The sequence below is a fragment of the Gadus morhua genome, chromosome 7, assembly GCF_902167405.1.
Source record: "Gadus morhua chromosome 7, gadMor3.0, whole genome shotgun sequence".
In the NCBI taxonomy this organism is placed as follows: Eukaryota; Metazoa; Chordata; class Actinopteri; order Gadiformes; family Gadidae; genus Gadus; species Gadus morhua.
Window position 1 is genome coordinate 26,882,666 of NC_044054.1, and position 24,005 is coordinate 26,906,670.

General features: G+C 44.0%; 1 protein-coding gene across 1 annotated transcript in view; it reads left to right on the plus strand.

Annotated features, from left to right (window-relative positions):
• Positions 1-316: 316 nt before the first annotated feature.
• Positions 317-24,005, plus strand: part of spen (spen family transcriptional repressor) — a 24,359-nt gene continuing 670 nt past the window's right edge. Inside the window, exons 1-15 of the mRNA XM_030361727.1 lie at positions 317-1,153; positions 3,417-3,737; positions 9,079-9,732; positions 11,520-11,677; positions 11,812-12,012; positions 12,109-12,260; positions 12,378-12,503; positions 12,611-12,724; positions 12,812-12,925; positions 13,093-13,193; positions 13,299-20,931; positions 21,051-21,404; positions 21,570-21,764; positions 22,010-22,168; positions 22,525-24,005. The exon at positions 22,525-24,005 is cut by the window's right edge and continues 670 nt beyond it. Of these exons, the coding sequence (XP_030217587.1) occupies positions 1,071-1,153; positions 3,417-3,737; positions 9,079-9,732; positions 11,520-11,677; positions 11,812-12,012; positions 12,109-12,260; positions 12,378-12,503; positions 12,611-12,724; positions 12,812-12,925; positions 13,093-13,193; positions 13,299-20,931; positions 21,051-21,404; positions 21,570-21,764; positions 22,010-22,168; positions 22,525-22,656 (10,497 nt within the window). The 5' untranslated portion in view covers positions 317-1,070 and the 3' untranslated portion in view covers positions 22,657-24,005. The remainder of the gene's footprint in view (positions 1,154-3,416; positions 3,738-9,078; positions 9,733-11,519; positions 11,678-11,811; positions 12,013-12,108; positions 12,261-12,377; positions 12,504-12,610; positions 12,725-12,811; positions 12,926-13,092; positions 13,194-13,298; positions 20,932-21,050; positions 21,405-21,569; positions 21,765-22,009; positions 22,169-22,524) is intronic.

Below are 24,005 nucleotides of genomic sequence, written 5' to 3' on the forward strand. Positions count from 1 at the left end.
TTAGGCACAGGTCCGAATCCCATGGTAATCCAGGGGGTCTTTCGGAGACATATTGAGATTGTCAAGCAATTCCACACGTTGCCATTGACTGTAAGAAATTGTACTATCCACGAGACAGTGTAGAAAGTAGACTTCCTAGTTCCCCATCAAAAAGGCTTTCGACGGAGATGTTTTTTTTCCCAAACAATGCTCCAATGTCGTAAAGATGGGAATGAAACAGCATGGAGCTTGCTGCCTCTCTGTCAACTACACCAGAAGTGTTTTCTAGACTCCTCTTCTGCCTTTATAAGCACTCCTTTTCGCATGCGCGCTCTTGCATTTTGAGATCATTTTACCGCATGGTTACGCATGCGCAGACCCACTAAACCACACGTCATTAAAAATATCCATACTCTGTATCATTGATCATTTCTCGACTTCCCACCTTAGGAGCCTTAACCAGTAGCCTACGATTATTAGATATAGAGGTCTGCATTGTTGTGCAGCGTGCTGTATCATCCCTTCCCATCACATGGTCCAACCCCTGACAATTAACATATAACCCTATTCAGAATTAGGAGGCTTCTCATTGCTTTATATGCCTTGAGCATATGTTATGTAATTGGTAGGCCTAGAACCTTCTGTTATTGGTAATGATTTTTTTCGTTTTATGATAAATGAAAGCTTCCCAGACAAGTTACCTTGAACAGCGCGCATGCGCAAAGAGACCGAGGAGCTCTGTTGCAAAAGGTTCTCACACAATGCCACGCGTGCGCGGTGTGCTTCGCATTACGAATAGAATTGCTGCATCTTTTCAGGCAGCTACTAGCAGTCTTTTTACGACCAAAGGTCGCACGGAGTCAGGGACGCGCCTAGTCACGGGAACAGTGAAGAGCGCGTTCACGACATGCCAGATCGCGCTTTCCCAGTGTTGAGTATCAAACAGCGTGCGGGGGTCGAGCCTTATGGTTGCACTGGGTCAGGACGGCCGGAGGATTCTGTTGCGTTTATTTTGCAAATATGTTATTTTCCCCCGGAGGTAATTGACCGAGCAAACTCATGTGTATGATCGGGGACCAGGAATACACACTATGGTCCGGGAAACACGACATTTATGGGTTGGAAATTTGCCCGAAAATGTACGAGAAGAGAAAATCATTGAACACTTTAAGCGGTGAGTATTGACTGACGTGCGATGTACGTGCAGATCTAACAATAGGTGCTCCATCACATGTCCACCACCCCATCACATTTATGAGAGTCCGAGAAAAAAATAAATAGTGTAAGTTAGTTGAATCGAGATGCCATTCAGCGCTTTTACTGTCAGTTCTTACTAAGGAATATCAATACCTGCATCTGGCTGGACTCAAATGGCTGGGTGTCTTCAATTCCAAGATAACCCTTTCCTTGCACGTAACTTGTTGGTCATACGGTAACGGCACACAACACAGCCTCTTCCCTGCCATCTATCACTTGGTAAATGATGACTATATGCCCACTTTCAGTGTAAACAAAGTCCTCAATACATGGCAGGAAGATTTTGGCAAACGATGGCTCTGCTTTGGAAAAACATTTTTCTCACTACTAAGGCATATTGTACTGGGAGCATCTGTTACTGCGAGTTTTGAAACCAGTGTTTTGCTCCTTCGTCATGCGGATTTATCATTTCCAGTCATGTCTTTATTTTAACATGTGCACTTTGGACCACACTGGCTTTAAATAACGTGATTGTATGCACAAGATAGATAATTCAATGGTTTCAAGAACCACTCATTATTTAATTATATGCCACGATGCTGCTTCCCGATGTAAAATGTGGCATATCGGAGTTTTTTTTCCCTTAACGTGCAATGCGGTTTAGGTGAATATTGCATATTTCAGCTCATGCAATGTGTAAAATAAATAGATATTACTGGAAAGACTGAGCTTGCCACATTGCACACTGACATTTTTTCCTCCCCATTATTCTTGAACCGTGGATTCTTCACCGTGCAGCCTAGTGTGGAGAGATCGCAGCACATCGTCAATATCAGAGATGATTCATTTAATCACGATTTGTATTATTTGAAATATTTCAAATGTGTCGAATGAGGCATGGCATGGCATTGCAATTAAAATAATGCGTTATTTTTGGGGGGCTTTGTACAACAAAAGGCAATATAACCATTAAAGCGTGGGTCTAGGACCAGCACCGGTTCTCAGAGCAAGAAGCTGGAAGTGGCTTCGCTATCATAGAAAACAACCAACATATGGAGACGTGCACGGCCCTAAACAGTCTTGCAAATAACATGATAATTTCCAATTTTCATATCAAGCTTGGCGTCAGACACGCTCTCTCACCCAACGTGAATTAAACGGGGGTCTATCCAACCAAAATATTAGGAAAACCAAGACTTCCACAGCAAAAAACGCAATGGATAAGCAGTGAAATTAGCCATTCTCCGTCTATCTGTGAGCCTACGTTGTACCGGAGCTCGAGGGATGTCTAGACATGAATATATTAAGAGCGTCGCTGTACCGCGCAACCTGCTCAACGTTTGATCCCGCACTACCTCCATCTATATCATAGCGTGCCGTCAACTAAAATGCACCTAATTGTCGCCAGTGATTCTTATTTCAATATAGTCGAGCCATGGGAAACGTCAGGGAGACTCTAGGGCGTTTTGGGCAGCACGTTCAGTCGTCCTCAATTGGCCACAATGTAAGGAGAGGTTATCGGAGTATGCAGGTGCATGACAGTCCAATGTGTGATAGAAGTCATTGAAGATGGGGGACGGCAGAATGAGTAAGCAGTGTGAACAGCTTTCTAAAATGGCGTCGGAGGCTATTCAATGTGGGAACTGGCATACAATATATTTATGGTTAGGTTCTCATGCGGGGTAGGTCCACCTCTCGCATTGAAATGCGACGTGCGTTCCTATTTTTCTGCCACTGTCATTAAGCAACAGTATCATTTAATTTGCACTGAAAATAAACAAAAATAACAGCTTATCCAATTAATATGTTCATGAGCAATTAACGGCCAATTTAGAGCGTTTTATCTTATATATATATATATTTTAATTTCTAAATAAATGGAAGATTCGTGGATAGGCAAATATGCCTACTAGGTTTACCATATCATGCATGTGGTAAAACGACTTCTAGCCTACAGGCTATAGCCTACATTATGTTATAAATGCCTATTGATAATATATAATGTATATTCAATCTAACTGTCTAGTATGGTGCATTGTCCAAACGATTTTCTTTAATAAAATACATTCTATTGCTCTATTGCACTTCAACATATTAACCTATAGGCCTAATATTCAGCATTATTAATCTACTTGAATGGATGACAATTAAATACACTAGATTTTCAGGTAAAATACCTTGCAGGAATCTGAGCATATTACAAATGTGGGCATCTCTCTATGTTCTAATTCATTTCTTAGATATGGACGCGTGGAGAGTGTCAAGGTCCTTCCCAAGCGGGGGTCCGAGGGAGGAGTGGCAGCCTTTGTGGATTTCGTGGACATCAAAAGTGCCCAGAAGGCGCACAATGCTATCAACAAGATGGGCGACAGAGACCTGCGGACGGATTACAATGAGCCCGGCACGATCCCGAGCGCCGCGAGAGGACTGGACGATAGCCTGTCCCTCGGGTCTCGTGCCCGGGATGTATCAGGGTTCACAAGGGCAGCCGGGGGGCAGGTGTATGTGCCCCCCGCCTCACTCCACAACAGGGACGGACGCTATGAACGCAGACTAGACGGGTAAGTGGCCAACGTTTCTCTGAAGGCAAGAGGAACTTTTTTTTTTTTTTATTGCTCCCCACCCACCACAGAGCATCTTTCCATCTATTCATTTACTTGTTTTGGGGGTTCAGAAGGAGTGAGGTTATGATTCTCTAGGGAGCACCTCTAAAAAAAAAAAAAATCCCAGGGTGTTTTGGATTCCGTCGGTCTTGCGGTCGTGAGGTGTTGACACTAGGACACCCTGTGAAAGTGAAAGCATATTTGATGGCTTGGCAGACACATACATTGGTTTTGATTGAATGAGTGGTAAATTACGTATGGTTTTAGGTTATCTTTGGATCTTTTAAATGAGTGATTGTGTGAGGCAATGAGTTGGCGTGGACAAAGTCCATGAGCTGTCCATCCACCTTTCCTGGGACCACCTCATCTGGAGTAACCATACCCTGCCAAATGGATTCATATAAAATCTCTTGTACGTCTGAGCAACAAAACAACCGAGAATACACGAAGTGTGCCATTGTTTGGATGAGTCAAATTGGATTTTCCAAAATATTTGCCACCTTTCCTGGTGGTACGAAATCCTTTCTCGGCTTGGAGTGATGCGGATAACCTATCACGGATTAACACTGATCAGATGCCCAAGGATGTTAAACGATTCAGAAACTCATGGTTGGGCATCTTTCCATCTCTTTCATTTTTTGTTTTGGATTATGTCTTACTGCACACCAATGAATGGACAGATGCATTCGTTCCAGTTCAGACAAAAGGAAATAGGAGCAGAATGTTTCCCTCCTTTTTCGATTTCTGACTTCCTCGGTTGTTTTTTTCTAAATTGCCAATGACAAAGTCAACGACTGTTGCTGTGGATCAATGTGAATCATTGTTGGAACATACAAACAGATGGAAGTAATGGACTTGAAGGAGTGCTAACAGTGCCAATGGAGATTACCTTGCCTATCGCCAATGGATTACTGCACACACCTTCTCAATGTGGACCTCCAAAGACACGGGATGTAACTTCCTCCAGCCCCAGAAATGTTTGAACAGTATTCAAAAGCCAGCAAGGTTTCTTTGTTCCAGCCATTTGGAGAGACATCATCTATTGGTTACCAAACATCGCCGAACCAATTGCCTTCCGGTTGGATGATTACTTTCTGAATATGTTGATGCTAGTTCTGGATTACCAGTTGAAAGACATATTTTTTTGGTCAATTTTTCCTCTGCCACGATGGAATTGCTTTTTGTACACTGTGATCTAATTGGAATTTGCTGGACTTTAACTAAATTAAGATGAAAGACTTACAATTTCTCTGAAGATGCAAAAGAAGAGCCTTTGAAACCTTGGCAGTTAAATATGTATGGACACTCGCTATATTAATATTTATTATGTTCTTGAGCATTTTTGTTTTTTCTCAGTGGAAGTAAAATCTGCAAATGTTTTTTTCCTCCTATCAGATATCGAGATGGACGAGTTCATGCCCAACTATATCAATTGGAACTATTAATTTTATTTTTAAGAATAATGAACTGCAGCACATCTTTGTCGCCAGCGGAATCCACAATGACATGGATTACATTTTCCAATTGATGACTTTTTACCTCTTTTTTTTTCCACACTCCGCAACCTACCCCTCATTTTGCTCACTATATTCTATCTCCTTAGATTATATTTGGAGTAATAGTCCAAGTTACTCCTCTCCCAAAAGGTTGGTATGCCCTGCCCAGTGTATTATAGCTGTTCTTCCTTACATCCTCGTTTGAAACCTCCTATTTCTCCCTCCATTCTCCCAGCTAACTAAATGTGTAATTTGAGAAATTCTGTATTTCTGCCTGTGGGATGTTTCTTGGTTTCTCCCTTGGATAGCGCCCTATTCCTCTTCTCTCGCTCCCTGTGCCTAACCTGTTCTGCCCATTTCCACACCCATTCTTGGGTATTTTTTCACCCTGTGATCAAAGTGAAACACTGTCACATTCGATCAACAGGGTGGCTTGCCGTATCCATGGATGTGCAACCTTTAATGCCATGCAGCCTATTTTGAGTAAGAAAATGTCATTTCTTATAGGACTCAATTATATGCTCTCATTTGGTTATCATTTGGTTACGTTGGTCAAGATAAGCTGTGGAAATAAAGATTATATTATATTTTAATGTGCTGTTGCTATCTTAGTTGTTATCGTGACGGTTTGATTATCAGACAGACTTCAATCTCTATGCTAATAGGGGAAAATGTTACACATTCGTTTCATAGGCAATCAAATTAAAATGTCTGATAAATTGTTACAGTAAGGGTCTATGGATTGCTACACAGCCCAAAAATACTGGCTGACTAATAATAAAACAAGACAAAAACACAATTATACTACTCAAGACATAATACATTTTGATAGACCAACATTTGATTAAAAAAAAAGAAATCATGAATAATGTAACACCGTTTGCTTTGGAAATTAAAATTAAGGGAATCTGCAAGAATTTGCATTTCTGAGAGCATCTAGAGGTCAAAATAATCCATCAACCTCATACCTGGAACACGCATTTAAATGCAATAAGAGAAAATTAAGTTACCCTCCAACCACATGGGGTGTTCATGGAAATACGATCCCTCCATCACCTATACAGTATACCTACCTACAAAATAATGCAGAATAAGGCCACGAAAACAATTTGTCATGGTCAAGTGTTCCAACTGCTTTGAGCAGCAAAATGTTTTGTGCAACAATTTAGTACAGCACATTTTCCCTGTTTACATGAGCATTTCGAATATCATCAAATCACAAATTGAAAACGGTTTTGAGATTGCGATGCAAAGAGGGCTGTATTCTGATATAGAAAACCATTTTCAGAACCAACTCCGGTGGCATTGTATACTATATTCAATCTAGATTGACGAAAGATAGGCTCTAATCAAGACAGAATCTCCCGCGGCTGTGCTTTCTGCACCCATTCTCTGAGATTGTGCAGACCTTGGATGTGGTCGAAACCTGAAACCTGTATGTGTGTGCATGCAGAGATTTCTTGGAAACTGCTAGTACGTCTAGACAGGTTGAGGCGGTTCGTCAGTGTCTCGTGCCCTTTGTGCAAACAAATGCACACTTTAATCTAGATAAAATCTAATTTTGAAATGGTTGAATGTAAACATTGTTAATACTGTGTTTTTTTCTTACACATAAAAGACTTAATTTTTTTACTTTGAACAATTTAAATGGAAGCATGGTTGTAAATTGCTTCACAGTTAATGACAGTTGTGTTAATCCGTTAAAGGCGGAATAAAATTGTCCACCACTAGTTCGTCGGGTAGGGAATTGTCAGGGACCTCATGATATGATATTACAAGGATTTTTGAGTGCCAATACAATTTGTATTGGAATTCTGTAAATATTGCGTTACGATATTGTGATTTCTTTGTGCTAGCTTTTGTTTTTTGTTTTGTTTAACACATGGGAATCACTTTGGGGGTTGGGTTCTAGAGGTCTATCTGTGTTTTGTATATGAAAGTGGCTGAACAAATCACAACATAGTTGATGCAAATCAACTATAGGCAAATACAGTAACATTTAAATGTTCCACTAATACATTACACTGATATGACACATACCCATTATCTTTCAAAACACATGTTTTATATTTGTCAACCTGAAGATAGTAAAATATTGTAAATAAGTATTGCAGAGGCAAATAATCCTGATACCACCTAGCATCCCTATGTTTGTTACCAATCGTCTCCTCCCGTTCCTCTCCCCCTGATGAGGCTTGCAGCCATTCTATCGCGCCCACTGTAAATATTTATAACTTATCAGACGTTCAGTAAAAAAATGTAGGTAAAGAGGTAGCTCAATTGTTTAATTTGGTACTTTGTTACTTTGTATTTTGTTGAAGTTGCCAATGTGTTATCGTAAAGTAATAATTATTTGACCCACAGAACTTTCGGTTCTGTTGGTGGGAACTAAAAGACCCAATAAGTTTACAAGTATTGCAGAGGCAAACAATCCTGATACACCATGCATCCATTTTCTTTCCACCGTGCCTACTTTGCGTCCCTACTAGCATCCCTATGTTTGTAACCAATCGTCATTTCTAACCATACGTTATCGTAAAGTAATATTTATTTGACCCACAGAACTTTTCTGTTCTGTTGGTCGGAACTAAAAGACCCAATAAGCTTGAAATGTCACCCAATTGCGAGAACAAAAAGACATGTTACACTCAATCACACATTGGTCAATGTGCAGTTTGTTTGGAACATGACCGATACTGGATTTTAGGGGCCGATACCGAGGGGGGGGGGATTGCTCTTACCCTCCAAAAAGTTTTCATATGGGCATATATCAGGAAATACCAAATATTTGAAATCGGCCAACCGATATATCGGTCGGGCTCTAGTTTAGATGCCTGACCCAGAAACCTGACCTGTGGTAGGTTTACGGGCGAGCAGGGACAACACAGTCTTATTACTTTCTTTTACAATGTAAGGGTCGGTAGTTTACACTAGGAGCCGCACTGAACTATAGAGCACATGCCATTTCCAACCCTACTTTGTGTGGTAATCTAACACGTAAAACTACTCAAGGGGAATGCTTCTCTGTGTGCATAGCAAAAAGTGTATTTCAAAACGTAAATACCAGCTGCAACATTTACAATTTCCTAGCAAGTGTTGTGTGGTCGTCGCTCAAGGCCTACGTATATCCAACAAAAAATGGTTATAACCATGCTAGAACACCTTTTCGCTACGTTAGCTAGTTTAATAGTTGTGCTCGAAACCTTTTTAGGTGGCTTTGGTGCTAGGCATCTAGGAAAAGCAAGACCACTGGCCCCTAGCCTAGCAGTTGGGCTTATCTATCCAAAAAATAAAAATACTACAAAGTAGAATTACACTGAAATTACGAAATTATTTAGATATAATATTTACAACATTTACAAAATTCTGCCTCTGAGATTTTGAAAAAATCTCAGAGGCAGAGATTTTTTTTTTCTCCCTTTACCTTGTCAGTTCTTTAGATCAACTTTGGCTGGAATAACGGTAACATCAATGTGCTAGGAAGTGTATTGTAAGTCAGTGGCGTAACAAGGCAACGACGGGCCCGTATGCAGGATGTTCAAGGCGGGCCCCCCCCCCCCCCCCCCGGGGGCTTCGTGATTGTTGAGGGGGGGGGGGGGGTTCGGAGCGATTGTTGACGGGCGGGGGGGGGGGGGTTCGGAGCGATTGTTGACGGGGGGGGGGGGGTCTGGAGCGTTTTTTTTTTTTTTTTTTTTTTTGGGGCCCCTGATTGGCCCGGGCCCGTACGCGCCCGCATACCCTGCTTACCGATAGTTACGCCACTGGTGTAAATTGTCCTTTCCTTTCCTTTCCCTGTGTCTCAGAACCGGCGAGAGTCGCGAGCGAGCGTACGATCACGGTACCTACGGACACCACGACCGCGCCGGCAGCGGCAGCTTTGAGCGCCAGCGGCACTACGAAGCGGACTATTATCGCGACGCCAGGGACAGAACTCTGGGCACGAGTGGTGCGAGTGGATCCTTAACCCCTAGTGGAAGCGTTGTCTCTGCCTCAGCGGGCAGTGGCGGCAGCGGCGGTGTTGGCGGGGCTATCGTTAGCTGTGCGGCCGGTAGTAGCGGCGGAGCCGGCGGAGCAGTGGGCGCCGTGGTCGGTAGCGGGGGATCGACGTCGAGCGTCATCGGCTTCTACCGCGCCCACAGCCGTAGCCCCTGCCGCTTCGAGACGCCCGAGCCACGCTACGAGTCCGGCCGCGCCCGGGAGTCGTTTACGCTGGCCAGCGTCGTCCACCGGGACCTTTACCGGGACGACAGGGGGCGCCATGTTGAGCGCACGTACCGCCAGAGCCGCAGCAGGTCCCGCTCCGCGCATTCCCGGAACCCGTCTCCTGAGAGGCTGGCGGGCCAGACGGCCGGTCTGGCGGGGCAGACGACCGTTCTGGCCGGGCAGACTTTGGGCTCCCGGAGTCGCTCGTCCAGCTCCGACTCCATGAGCAGCGACAGCAGCAGCACCAGTGGCAGGTGAGCCGACTCAAAAACGTTTATTGCCGTTGGATGTCCTGCTGGCACCATATGTCGTGTTCTGATGTTATAATTACATGGCGCCCTATTACATTATAGACATCATTCTTCTTGATTGTTTTTAATGTTTTCTGACGTCCTGATTCAATTTGATTATGCACTGATCTTATTGTATTATACCATTTAGTACACAAATATTAGCAGTTTGGTGGGAAACAATTGACTACTGATGGTTGATTTACATGTCAAATTCACCAAATAAATGTGTGTGAAGAAGAGGAAAAAAGATAAGTAGTCTGCATAATTCTGACTTAAAATTAGAATCCCCACTCTTCCTATTTCGCAGTGCTTTAATTTCAATCCATTTTGTTACAAATGATTTAAATCTGTCCAGTTAACCTCATCAGGAACTGTAATTCTATTTCTCTCTGTACTGACTGGCATGGCTGTTTTGTTTTATGTGCTATTTATATACCAGTCAGCTTGGTGGCTAGTGAATGCTGTTTGTCCAATTAAATTATCTTCCCAAATGTAATAATGTGAACCTAACTTCAGTGCACTACAAACCGATGTATTCCTGCAAAGCTTTCCTATCAACCATTGCGTTATGCACCACTGCAAAGTGAGCTATGCATGTTTTAATTGAGATTGTCTCTTGAATAAGTGAGCATAATGTGATGACAAGGAAAGGCATTGTTTTCTGTCAGGATGCCATCATCAAGGTGTGATAGACGGCTTTGTGGAAGATCCTGCTCCTGAGAGACAGCTGGTAGATGGTTGCACCTGCTGTAGTAGAAGAGATGATCAATGTTTCAGTTATCAAATGAAACAAATTGTATTCATCTGGTACATACCAGATGAATATTCATCACTCTTCAATAAATAGCAACACCTAAAAAACAACAACAAATCTGGCCTACAATGAGTGAATCACATTTTATCCTTGAGATCTGCTTCAGAAATTGTCGCCACGGTTTTGCTTCAGTATCTTTGTTGTGTCTGGTTCCCCGTGTGGTTGGGTCAAGTAGTGTAGCAAGGGACATTTTCGAGGGACTGGTGTATTTTCTCACTTGCCTACCTCTGTTTGTGGGTAATGGCTCCCCCCCATCCCCCTCCCCCACCTCCTCCGAGATCCAGTTGGAACTGGAAATGGCTGGCCACTGCTGGCTCCCTGCCCGCCCCCATAGGCCAGGTTTCGTCAGCAGCACTTCCGGGAGTGTCTGACGAGGAGAGGAGAGGAGAAGAGGGGAGAAGAAAACAAAACGGCAATGTGCCTTGAACAGCGTACAGGGTCTGAGGATTGACGGGGTTCTGTGTTAAAATGGACGCAAACACGAGCCCCAACTGAATTTCCCACTGATGGAATATAAAGCCCCCTCTTAGTACTGTTCACATTACCTTAATATGGGATTATTATAGATTAATTATACAAGGTTCTTATAAATATGCAAGGTTATATACATTTGATTATATTGATCGATTTACAAATATATAGATATTATATCTATGCATGGATCAAATCTCTTTCTCCTCTTTGCCATCGACCATAATGGCACTCTTTCTCCCTAGGTATTGCCAATAATCAAATTATTTATTTTCAGTGGATCCGCCCCATCTTTTCCCACCTGATTGTGAATCTGTTTTTTCCTCAAATGGACTTGGCTTTCACAATGCTGTTTTTGTGTGCATTGAGCCAACGTATGGAAACTGAGCCACCGACGTAAACACTAAAACCCTACACCTCTGCACAGTGCTCCTCTCTTAGTCAATGTTGTGTGTGCTCCCAGTGACTCCAGCACCAGCTCCAGTGACGACTCCCCTGCACGCTCTGTGCAGTCTGCTGCGGTTCCCGCCCCTTCCGCCCTCGCTCTATCCTCCCTCGACAAGGATGAACCGCGCAAAAGCTTCGGCATTAAGGTCCAAAATCTTCCCGTGCGCTCTACAGGTCAGTGTACACTCTCTGTCCGAGCGAGAGGTGCCGCAGAAGGGCTTGCACATCAATTCATCTGCGGACGTTTATATTTGATGCATTGATATAAATCGGCCCCTTTTTTTTAATTGATTATTTTTTTTCCACAGATACGAGTCTAAAGGATGGTCTGTTCCATGAATTTAAGAAGCATGGGAAGGTCACCTCCGTGCAGATCCATGGGGCATCTGAGGAGCGATACGGACTCGTGTTTTTCCGCCAACAAGAAGACCAGGAAAAGGCCCAGGGGGCGTCGAAAGGGAAGCTGTTTTTTGGAATGCAAATCGAGGTCGTAGCCTGGAACGGCCCTGGTGAGTCACGGCTAGGTTTTGAAAAATGCTTTGTTACGGGATCGCTCATTGGAGAACCATTAGAAGTTCATAATGAAGCTTTCGGTCTTTTTTCAGAGACGGAAAGCGAGAATGAGTTCCGCCCATTGGACGAGAGGATAGATGAGTTCCACCCTAAAGCCACTCGAACATTATTCATAGGGAACCTGGAGAAGACCACCAGCTATCATGATCTGCTCAACATCTTTCAACGCTTTGGAGAAATTGTTGTATGTTGACAACATTATTTTTTTGGCAACATTTATCATTTATCAACATTAAATTATTTAAAATTATTTGGAGGCTCATGGAGTTTAGTAACTGTCCTGTTTCTTTTTTTTCTGAAGGATATTGACATCAAGAAGGTGAATGGAGCCCCCCAGTATGCTTTTCTACAGTACTGCGACATCGCCAGTGTCTGTAAGGCCATCAAGAAAATGGATGGGGAGTATCTTGGCAGCAATCGCCTAAAGGTAATCATCTTTTCCATTTTTGATTACAATTATACATTTGCTTTTAATTGTCAAGTAATTAATTTGCCAAATAAAATGTGCAATCTCTCTTTCAATGCAACTTTTAGCTGGGATTTGGAAAAAGTATGCCTACGACCTGTGTTTGGCTGGATGGATTGGCATCAAACACCACAGAACAGTTTCTTACGCGTCATTTCTGCCGCTATGGACATGTTGCCAAGGTAAAGGTCTATGTGTTAAATTTATCGCACCTGTTGGACATTGCCTTTCCTCAAGGAACCATGTAACCCTGTTTCCTTCTTCTCTAGGTTGTATTCGACAGGATGAAAGGGATGGCCCTAATTCTGTACAACAACATTGAATACGCGCAGGCTGCAGTCAAAGAGGCCAAGGGATGGAAGATAGGGGGCAATAAGGTCAAGGTGAGTCAAACTATGTTGTATTTCTATGAAATTATGCTACTACCAATGCATTGTTGATATTCCAAATGAGAATCGACTATAATTCAATTGTATATATCTTATATATACCAATGTTTCTGCTGACTCGGTTTTTTATGTATGGTCAACCATATTTTATTTTATTGCAGGTGGACTTTGCCAACCAGGAGAGTCAGATGGCATTTTATCGTTCGATGCAGGCCTCTGGCCAGGACATCAGGGATTTCTATGATCTCTTAACTGATCGAAGGTTTGCAGGCTTTTTATTTTACCACCTCCCAATCTACCTTGATGAAGTATTATTGTTTCTCACATAGTCATTCATCTTTAATTCTGGCTTTTTATTTTCTTCCAGGGATGAGCGACGAAGTCAATATGAGTTTTCGGCCGAGCGAACATACTATGACAACGTACGAACTTCGACCACGTACACTGAAGATCCAAGACGCAAATACCCGACCCGAAGTCGGGAGTTCTACGGTGAATGGGATCCATATCAAGGAGACTACTACGATCCACAATACTTTGAAGACCCACGGGAATACAGAGAGTACAGAGCAGACCCCTACGAGCAGGACATCCGCAAATACAGCTACCTGCAGCGGGAACGTGAACGGGAGAGGGAACGCTTTGAAACCGACCACGGACGCGACCATGGCAGAAGGACTATTGAACGCAGTCAAAGCCCTGCCCATATTCCTCCCCACCGCCTCGCCAGCCCAACGGCATCACCTTCCCTTTCGGAGAGGATACAGAGTGACTCTGAACGCAGGCTGTGCTGTAGGTCATCTGAAAGGAGTGGAAGCTGTAGTTCAGTCTCCCCACCCAGATTTGAGAAACCCGACAAGACACACGCTGAAAGATACAACAAGCTTGATAAGCTTGAGAAAGATCGTACTTTTGACGTAGAACGAGGAAACGTCAGCGACAAGGAGAAGCGGGTAGGACGAAAAGACAAAGTTGATAAGCAAATGCTGAAGAAGCTCAAAGCTTCTTCACCTAATTCCCAAGAGGTTGAACCTGAAGTCGAAAGGGACGTTTGCCCTGTGGCAGCATTTCAAAGTAAAAGTATAAAGACGCAAAAGGAAGCCTGCGGGAAGGTAAAGGTGGATATTTTGCCGTGTGTTGTACAATTAACCCGCGTCAAAGAAAGTAAAGAAGGTAAAACAATTGGCCATGCGGCCCCAGAGAAAAGACGACCAAAGGGGGAAAGTGACAGTCATCCGTTGGCATCTCCTTCAGAAGAACAGAGAAGTCCCTCATGTACCACAGAGTTCTCAAAGGGGGATATTCCCAAGCTTGGAAAAGTAGAAAAAAAGACTTTGTCTAGCGTGATAGATGTTGTTGAGAAAGATGCCAAATTAAAGACAAAGAAACTTGGTAAATCTGAAGCCGGATTTGATAGCCTATCTGTGGATATTGACCGTTTAGCGGCTAGGAAAAGGCGTTTTGAAGACTCAGTTGGGAAACCCAACCGACAAAAAAGACATGCCGAGAAGGAAGACAACAGACAGGAAACGTGTCTAGTAGGAGACAGTTCCCAGGAGCTGATTGATGAGAAGAGCCTTGTCTTAAAAAGGATCCATAAAAGGGACCACAGCAAAGACAATTGTGAGCACATAGTTTCTGTTTACAGTCCAAAAGATAGAAAAGACTCTGAAACTAACTCCATTGGCCTCACCCTGGAGCTGCAATCACGACTAGGAAGCCTTCATGAATATTCCATGGATTCATTGGAAAAGTCATATGTTCAAATGGAATGTGGGTTATCCAAAGGACAAAGTAGCTCCATTTTAACAAAGTTGTTTGATGATAGCAATTCCGATGCAGAATACAAAGAACAGAAACCGGGTTCATTAGAAACTGCAGACAGCATAGTGCAGTACAAAGAAACTACTGAATGCAACAAAGACCTTGTTTCACACTTTGAACAAATGAAAAGGTGCAAAAAGCAAACAGAATCGAGTAGCTGGCTTGGCCCAAAGGTTGTTAAGCCTGACACATTTGCGAAATCTCAAAGTCCACCATGTAATGAGGCTTATGATTTTGAAAAGGATTGTATGCCGTGTGATCTCAGAAAATCGGATCTGAATGAAGGCAATGTTTCATCTTCAAAACGCAAGAAACTGGAGCAATCTGACACTGAAGTCTTCTCCCCAGAAAGTGAACCAAACATCTGCAGCCCTCCACATTTACATGAGGCTGTACAACAGAATATCACATCATTGAGTGCAAGTCAGGTTTCCACAAGAGAAGAAGAGGGCGGTGCCCAGATTTCCTTATCATTCATAAAAAAAGAGCAAAGGTCTTCTCCAATAGCAGATGAGAAAACATTCCCACACATTGAATCGTTAAAGTACAACTTGGACCTGACAACCAGAGATTTTCAGTCTACAGATACTGAGTTCTCCAAGCTTAAATCAGCACTGCTTGGGTGTGATAAGGAACTACTGCATCGCTGGGAGCGAAAAATCAAATCTGATTCGGTGAGGATGGAAATGACCAGTCCAACCAGCATTGTAAAACACGACACAATACATGCAAATCTTGCAGAGGTACAGTCTGATTCTGATGAGTATAGTGAGGGCAAAAATGACCTTCCCAGCACCAACGCCTCTCTATCTTACATCCTCAGAGAACGTGAGGATAAGTGTCCTGACCATAAGCTCTCAGGCTCTTTGGAAAAGAACAAGTTTTATTCCTTTGCGTTAGATAAGACCATTACTCCTGATACAAAAGCACTCCTGGAACGAGCTAAGACCCTGTACTCTTCCCGGGAGGAGAATTGGTCTTTTCTTCCCACTTGCTTCCCAAGCACCGACAGTTGTTCAGACAAGGAGAAGGTTGAGCTGGCGCCTCGACCAATTCCTTCTTGGTACATGAAAAAGAAAAAGATTCGTACCAATTCAGAAGGAAAACTGTGTGACAAAAAGGACGAACTGAAGCCACAAGAACAGGAGAGAAAGGAACTGTTCGCCTCCCGTTTTCTCCATAGCTCCATATTTGAACAGGATTCACTGCGTTTGCAACGCCTTGAGCGCAAAGATCAGGACATACAGACTGGAGCCAGTAAACCTCTGGCTAAGCTTAGTACCACTGAGTTGCAACCTGTTTCTGGAAGTGTTAACATCCCTCAAGAGCCTAAAGTGCTTTTCCATAGTCGATTTCTTGAGCTTCAGCAGCAAAAAGACAAGGATCACCCTGCCCATGATGCTGAAAATGTGCCCATTGAGATCAAAGCAGAATTGCCAAATGGCAACAATGACTTGTGTGTCATTGCATCAGATCAAGTGCACAAAATGAATACAGAGTCTGTCCATTCCGTAGTCGACGTCCCGTTTTCACCACAGATTACCTCTCCCAGGGAAACCTCTCCTCCATTAATGAAGGACAGTAAAGCCCCAGAAGAAGACGAAGAAGAGCACATTCTTGATTCGTCACAACCACAATCACCATTGAAAGATGTTAATTCAGTTGTGACTAAACTACCTGAGAACTCTCCTTTGGCCCTTTCAGAACCAGAATTTCAAGAGGAGGAAAAAGTGACTTTAAGTAATACCAAACTGAAGATTGGAAGTGGTGGGGACCATAAGACCCCAACATCTGGCAGCTCTTTAAGTAGTTTTGATGGCGAAACTCCTGAATTCCGTCTCACTGAAAGTATAACCACTGAGCCCAAAACAGGAGATGAAGAATCTAAACAATGCAAGGAATCTGAGGCAGACAAATATTTATCTTCTCAACCATTGGAAAGTGACATTAAGCTGTTACCAAAGCGTAAACAGCCTAAGAACAAAAGAGCAAGGGCTGCCGGATCAGGGCTACGTTCTAAGCGGATTTCTCAAATTCCACCTAGTAAAAAACCTGTGACTCGAAAGAGTGAACGCATTGACAAGGAAAAACTCAAGAGGGCTTCATCTCCTCTGGAAATATCCAAGACATCAGAGGGGAAAAACACCCCAATACAGGCCTCCGACTTGGAACAAACTCTTGATTCAAGTTTAGTTCAAGGAAGAACACGTCGCAGAAATGTAAAATCTGTCTATGCCACGCTAAATGAAGGGGAGCAAGCTGGAAAAGAAGTGATTGAGCCGTTGCGCTCTATGCGCAAGCGGGGTTCAGATAAAGACCAGGTGCAGCAGGATGGTCCAAATCAATCGGTCATTACAAGGCGTGGCCGGCCTCCCAAGCGGGGAGGCAGACAGGGGGAGGAAGTATCACCAGTGAAGGAGGATCAGCCCAAAATGATGGAACAGGATGTGGATCTCGGGGTAAGCTCAACCTCATTGGAGATCCTGAAAACATCCGAGGAATGGTGTTCACCCGTGACACAGAAAGTGCAGCAACCTCAAGTAAAGAAAGCCAGCAAAATAGGTAGAGTTCATTTAGTAGCAGAGGAAAGTGATTCGGCGAGCAATGAACTGTTGGAGACCAAACTTGAAGAGGATTCTGTACTGTCAGGAAAATTGTCAGAAAAAGAGGAAGCTCGAAAAAAGGATTTTGATGTTCACACAACCTCTGAAGAGGAAATGATCAGAGTAGACGTCACGCCTTCACAGATAAAACCACCTGAAAAAATTACTAAAATAAAAACGGCAAGACTAAAAAGAAATGCAAAACAGCTCACTGATGAGAAGTCGCACAACCTAAAAAATCTTGAGATACGTGTCAGTGTTGATGATGTTAAATGTTTACTTCGTTCAGAAGAGAATGAGTCTGTATCCTTTGAAGCAGCCACCATTACAAAAACAATACCAGGACTTGAAGATAACAAAGGAACTAAATCAGTGTCCCCCCAGAAAGAAACAAAGGAAAACAGTTCAGTGGAAATGGAAGATTTATCAGAAACCGAAACTCCTATTGATCCATCTGCCAATCTTATAGCCCGTCAAATGGAATTGGAGCAAGCTGTTCAAAATATTGCTAAGTTCTCTACAGGTCAACAGTCTCAACCATTGAAAGAACCACCTGCAGAGACACCTTCACTGCCCCCTACTCCATTGGAGCCACCGAATGAGGTTGAGGTGGAGAAGAAGGCTCTTCCTGCATGTGAAACAGAACTTGCTGCAGCCATCGATTCAATTACATCTGAAGACATATCTGCAGAGCCAGAAGGTTTCACGGCTCCTCCTAGGTACACAGATGTAATTTCCACTGTGATTTCACCCGCTACCAATGAGATCAGAAAGCCAGTCAAACGTTTAGCGTTCAACAAAAATCTAACAGCAGACCAAGCCGTTGCACCCTTAACACCTGCCGCAAAGCCAGTCCTGTCAGAGATGAAGGCAGGTCCGTCAACCGCTGCAAGTCCTGAAGTCTCCAAAATACAGGCAACTGAAACGGTCAAGAAAATGGGCAAGGTCAAAACTAAGACTGTGAAAAAGCCCCGGAGTCGTAAAGGCGTGGCAATCAAAATAAATAAAACATCTAAGGAGGTTATAGAAACGGAAGCATCCCATAGCAAGCTCCCAGAGTCAATCCCCGAAGACCATCAGACCACCAACCCCAAGGCTGTCCCAGCTGCATCCACCGCAGGTGCCTCGGTTGTTACTGCACTGGCAACTTGCAGACAAGACATCTCGAGTGCCATGAAGGTGGACACCCCTAAAGAGGCAGAGCAACCTGTAATGGAACAGCCTGTACCCCAAGAATCAGCATTTCACTTGGGCACAAACAAGGCATCTAGCAGCAGAAAATGTGTACAAGCAGCAAAGCAACCAGACCTAACTATTGCCCCTTCTCCAGCCCCCCCAATCCCCTTGTCCCAATTCATTGCTCCTCCATTGCACCATGGGAAATCCATCACCCCAGACTGGTTGCCTAAATCTGAGGGAAGTAAAATGTTTGGCCCTCATTCGCCTCATGCTGCTGTGGTTACTCTCTCTGAACAAGCAGTAACTTCCCTTGCAGGCCCGCAAGGAAATCCAGCACTACCTCCTGACACCAAGGCATCAGATACAGATCCAAGTTCAAGCACGTTAAGAAAAATTCTAATGGAACCCAAATATGTTTCTGCATTAAAAAACAAGGATATGCCAAACACCTCACTGACATCTGTACTATCAGAGCCTTCTCCAAGAATGGAGAAGAAAAATTCTCTTGAAACTGTGGATTCAAGACATGTACACCCTGAAGAACCACACCATTTATCGCCACAGCCCCAATACCCCAAACCATCTCCGCTTACAGAGTCACGTCAAAACTACGGGGAGAAAATCCAGCATACCGTCATTTCCTCTCCCTCTACTTCGGTTATCAGTCGAATACCGATTCCATATGACTCTGAGGACACTCCTCGTATTTCCCTCAGCAACCGTAACACTGGCCAATCACTTCCTAAGCAAAAGTTTAGGACAAACTCAAATGAGAACAGTCGCTATCATGTACTCGATACAATGAACGATGTCCCCAGAGGTCGATCTGTCGTAGAGAACACTCCTTACAGTACAGCAGCCAGCCAAGGCCTGCGAGTCAACACCTCAGAAGGTGTTGTTGTGTTAAGCTATTCGGGTCAGAAAACTGAAGGACCCCAAAGGTTGAGAGCTAAAATTAGTCCAATCCCTCCAGCGAGCGCTGGGGACATAGAGTTTCAGCAATCCGTCTCCAAATCTCATATTAAGCAAGAGCCAATCCCCCCATCATGTCAACCCTCAACCCCAAAAGGGCCTCCGACCCCTACAATTTATGGACACACTAGAGGGCTTTTGAGTGGCCAATCATACAACTCCCAACCTGTTATTGCTAGTACCAAGCAAGAAAATCAAAGGCCGGAAAAATACGAAGTCCCGTATCCAACAGGGTCCCAGGGGGGTGTTGTGAAGATGTTTCAACCATCGGGCGCCAGTTCTCAAGTTTTGATGTATAATCAAGCAGTAATACAGTCACATGGACACACTCATGGAAACAGAGGACCAGGAACAGAGTCGGCTCCAAAAAAGATGGACATGAGCAGGCCTGCGCCGCATTCTAACCTCAGTCCACGCATGAGCCCACATCACACATCACTCTCCAGCACATGCAGGAGTCCCGGTTCTGGCATCCCACCTGATCGCCCAGCTCCCCTAATGAAGCAGGAGCCGCAGTCTCCACGCTCAATAGTTAAATCTCCTTCACCCTTTGTCAAGGCCTGTCCTCCTAGCAGTTCTCCTATTGGTACCTCTGCCCTGGGTCCTTGCTTGTCCCCCTTGTCACCCTATTCTGGCATGCCTCATGCACACACAGAACAGTCATCGGTCATTATGCCGCCTCACAATGTGGCAAATTCAATGGCCAACGAGGCTAGGCTGAATACACAACCAATTTCCGCCATTAACTATGGAAGGCGGTCCGATTCCTTGCCGTCCCCACGAACCCTGCCACCACATCATCCAAGTACACCTAAATCCAGCGTCATCCGAGACATGGCGCTGCAGTCCCACCTGGGTCCGCAGGGAGTGGTGTCAGGGGGCATCAACAGCAGTGGGTCTGAAGAAGATCGAAGGCACTTCAACCAAGGGCTGCCCAGGCCCCCCGTGCCCCAGATTCAACCAGATGTGATCATGATGAAGAATGACCAAAGGAGCTTACGCTTGGATCAGTACAGAGACATGCACCAACGCATTCTCCTGCACCAGGAGCTAGGAGAGCAGGCAGCTGTGGATGCGAGGCAGGCACGCCCTTCAGAGCTCAGCACAATCTCACCAGTAAGCATTTCTGCGCCATCCATCCGCCCTTTTATGGGAAACAACACAACATCCACCATCAAGGAATCTCCCAAAGCACTGGAAGGCAAAAACGTGCACCCATCGCGCACTGAGAGTAGGATCATGGGAGGTCATGCGTCCCGTCCTGTGATGGGGTCCTCTCTCCCCCAAGGAGTTCAGCGAATGCATCCAGGGGCCGCGGGCTCCTTCCCCGTCTACAGGGACATGTTGGGCTTCCCTTCCCAGTTTCCTAGACGTCCTTCTGTGGGAATGAATCGGGCTAATCGAGGAATTGTATCATCACAGGTTAGTTAATATCTTGATATACATTATGTCTTTTATCTGCTTTTTTCCTGCTTGATCATTTAAATCCAATGTTTTAAATTAATTTATAATTACTGTTCACTTTATGTCTCATCAACCAGGTCCATTCAGAAAATGAGCTAGGACTCCGGGGAAAAGTGTCTCATTCTGTCATTGCCGGCTCCCTTGGGGGCATGGACTCCACTTCAGAGGGTTCACACCTTCGCCACGGCTCCTCTGTGGACCTCTCACATGCGTCACGAATGCAAAGGGAAGCCGTCTCTCCTTCCTATCAATCTCCGATGGCTTTACCCGCGGGGATGCCCCACAAGGCAGACTCATCTCTCCAGGGCCCTCCAGCCTTCCTAACGACACCTCCACCTACAGGGCTCTCCATAGGGGCCCAACGCTTACATCCGGAGGGAAAGCTGGAGCATTCTGGTCATTGCTCCACTGACATGGTGCAACTTCTAAAGGTAAGGTGAAAGGAAGAATTACAGCCGTACGTCTGAACAGTTTTTGCTTTTGAGACAATGATTTTCCTCTGCTTTCAGCGTATTCAGCTGTAAAAAGTTTCGGGACATCCATTGCATAATTCATAGTGAAAAGAAAATACTGATTCCATCGCTTTATTTTTACAGAAATATCCCATCGTGTGGCAAGGCCTGCTGGCCCTGAAGAACGACCAGGCTGCCGTCCAGCTGCACTTTGTTTCTGGTAACGAGGTGCTGGCCCAGTGCTCCCTCCCCCCACCAGAGGGGGGCTCTATGCTACGTATCGTCCAGAGGATGAGGCTGGAGGCCTCCCAGCTGGACAGCGTGGCGCGCAGAATGACTGTGAGTGACCAGATGGCTCAATACCATGATACAAGAAAACAGTAAAAACATGACATTTTCTGATTAGGGCTGAGTTGAATGAATGATGAATGCGAAATAATACACATTGTGATGCTGGGCACTTCCGATTCACTCTCGCGTCTGTGTTACCCCATTTGCGTCTGCTTTTTGTTTTGTTTGTTTGTTCATGTTGATAACGTATATTTTAGTGCATGTATCCTGACCGGGTTTGGACTCTATGCCAGGTGGAGAATGACTACTGTCTGCTGCTGGCCCTGCCCTGTGGACGAGACCAGGAGGATGTCCTGAGTCAAACCCAGGCCCTGAAGACGGGCTTCATCACCTACCTGCAGGCCAAACAGGCCGCCGGCATCATCAACGTCCCCAACCCTGGCTCCAATCAGGTCTGTGTGGAGTTCATGTCAACATCTTCATTTTTTTTAAATCTGTATTTAAGTGGAGATTTGGGCCTGGATCAATTCATCTAAAATAAGCAGCCCTTTTCCTCTTAAATAAGCTGTGTCATGGTTTGGTTTGACTTTACTGCACAAAAAAAAGTTTTCATACCCTTGCTTTAATGAATGAGATCAGAAACTTCTTACTTGAGTAATGATCCCACATTTTAACAATGTGAACCAAATGAGTTATGTACCGGCTATCGTCTCGGCTGTGGGGCCTCTGTCTGCCTGCAGCGCCGTGGTGCCATGAAGCTTTGCGATGATCCCGTTCTCTAACCCTTCCTCTCCCTCCGTGTCTCCAGCCAGCCTTCGTGGTCCAGATCTTTCCACCGTGCGAGTTCTCCGAGGTGCACCTGTCGCACCTTGCCCCCGACCTCCTCAACAGCATCTCCAGCATCTCTCCCCACCTCATGATTGTCATCGCGTCGGTGTAACGGCTTCTACATCGTCTTTTTATTGTCCTGAAACCAAGCCAACACCAGCCTCTTTAGACTCATTCGGTTTTTTAAAAGACTGGAAATACTTATTTTTTTCATGGATTCGACTTTGTATTATTGTTATTATTTAAGCATGCACTTAATAATTTTTTTCCTTCTCTTTTTTTTGTTGCTTCACCAAGTCCTTAAATCACCCATCCCTAATCCCTGCTTTTTCTGGAGACACGTTGCATTGAGATTAACTGAAATGTTTGCCATCTTTTGAGGAACGTGTAGGATTCAAATGGGAAGCAACGCAAGGAGACCTAAAGGGATGTTTTTACTTTCATAAAGTGAATTGGTTTTTTTTTGTTTTGTTTTATAGAGAAGCCAATCTGATCAGGCATTGCACTATGAGAAAAGACACTTGTAATCTTGTACAGATTTGTGTGATCAATTAACAATCCACTGGTCAACGTTGCTTGAGCAAAAAAAAAATAGGGGATCACGTGCCAGGAAGCTGACTGAGTTTTGACCGCCTGATCAATGATGTAATCTATCGATCTACATATCAACATATCTACTGCACTGCTTAGTTATTTTTGTCAGCCAAATTCCAACTGTCTATCCTCAAATGGGTTCTTTGCCCAGGAAATACTACTAGGACTCCACATGTTTTAGGTTTACACGCAATGCCTCAACTGGGAACTTTGTGAATAATATGTATTATTTTGATGTTTTTTAAGCTGGAAGGTATTGGACTATTGGGAAATTGTAAATATTCTGAGTATTTAAAGACCGCAGAGATGTTTGGAGAGACCAAGTGGATTATTTTTGACAGATTGTTGTTGTTTTGTTTGTTGTTTTTCAGGCAGGGCAGGATGTGAATCCCAACTAGAACCAGAAGTGATATTCAGAAATATTTTTAAATTGACTGTGCCAAAATATCCTTTTTCAATTGCTATCACAATCGCAATGGATTGATTAAACCTACTATTTTCATACGCGACTTTGTATATGCCGCTCAGATCGTAGAAAAAGTCCTACTCTATCCTAACCCCAATCTCTCATAGGCCTTCATGAAGTTACAAGGCTGTATTCCTGTTTGTTTTATTTCCATAGAAGCAGTTTAGGAGTTTGAATCCAACAATTGTTGCTTCTTGTTGGAGTTGTGGTTAATGTACTGCCTTTTTTCTTTCCTTTTCCTGCTGTCCTCTACTGCCCCCTGCTGTTTTGTGTAAACTTCATCCTTTTAGATACGACCAACAGCATGACATATTTTGAATTCATACATAATGAAGTGAAAAAAGAAAAAAGAAACTTAAAGGAAAATAATGTGATTTTTACTCAAACGATGTATCAAATAA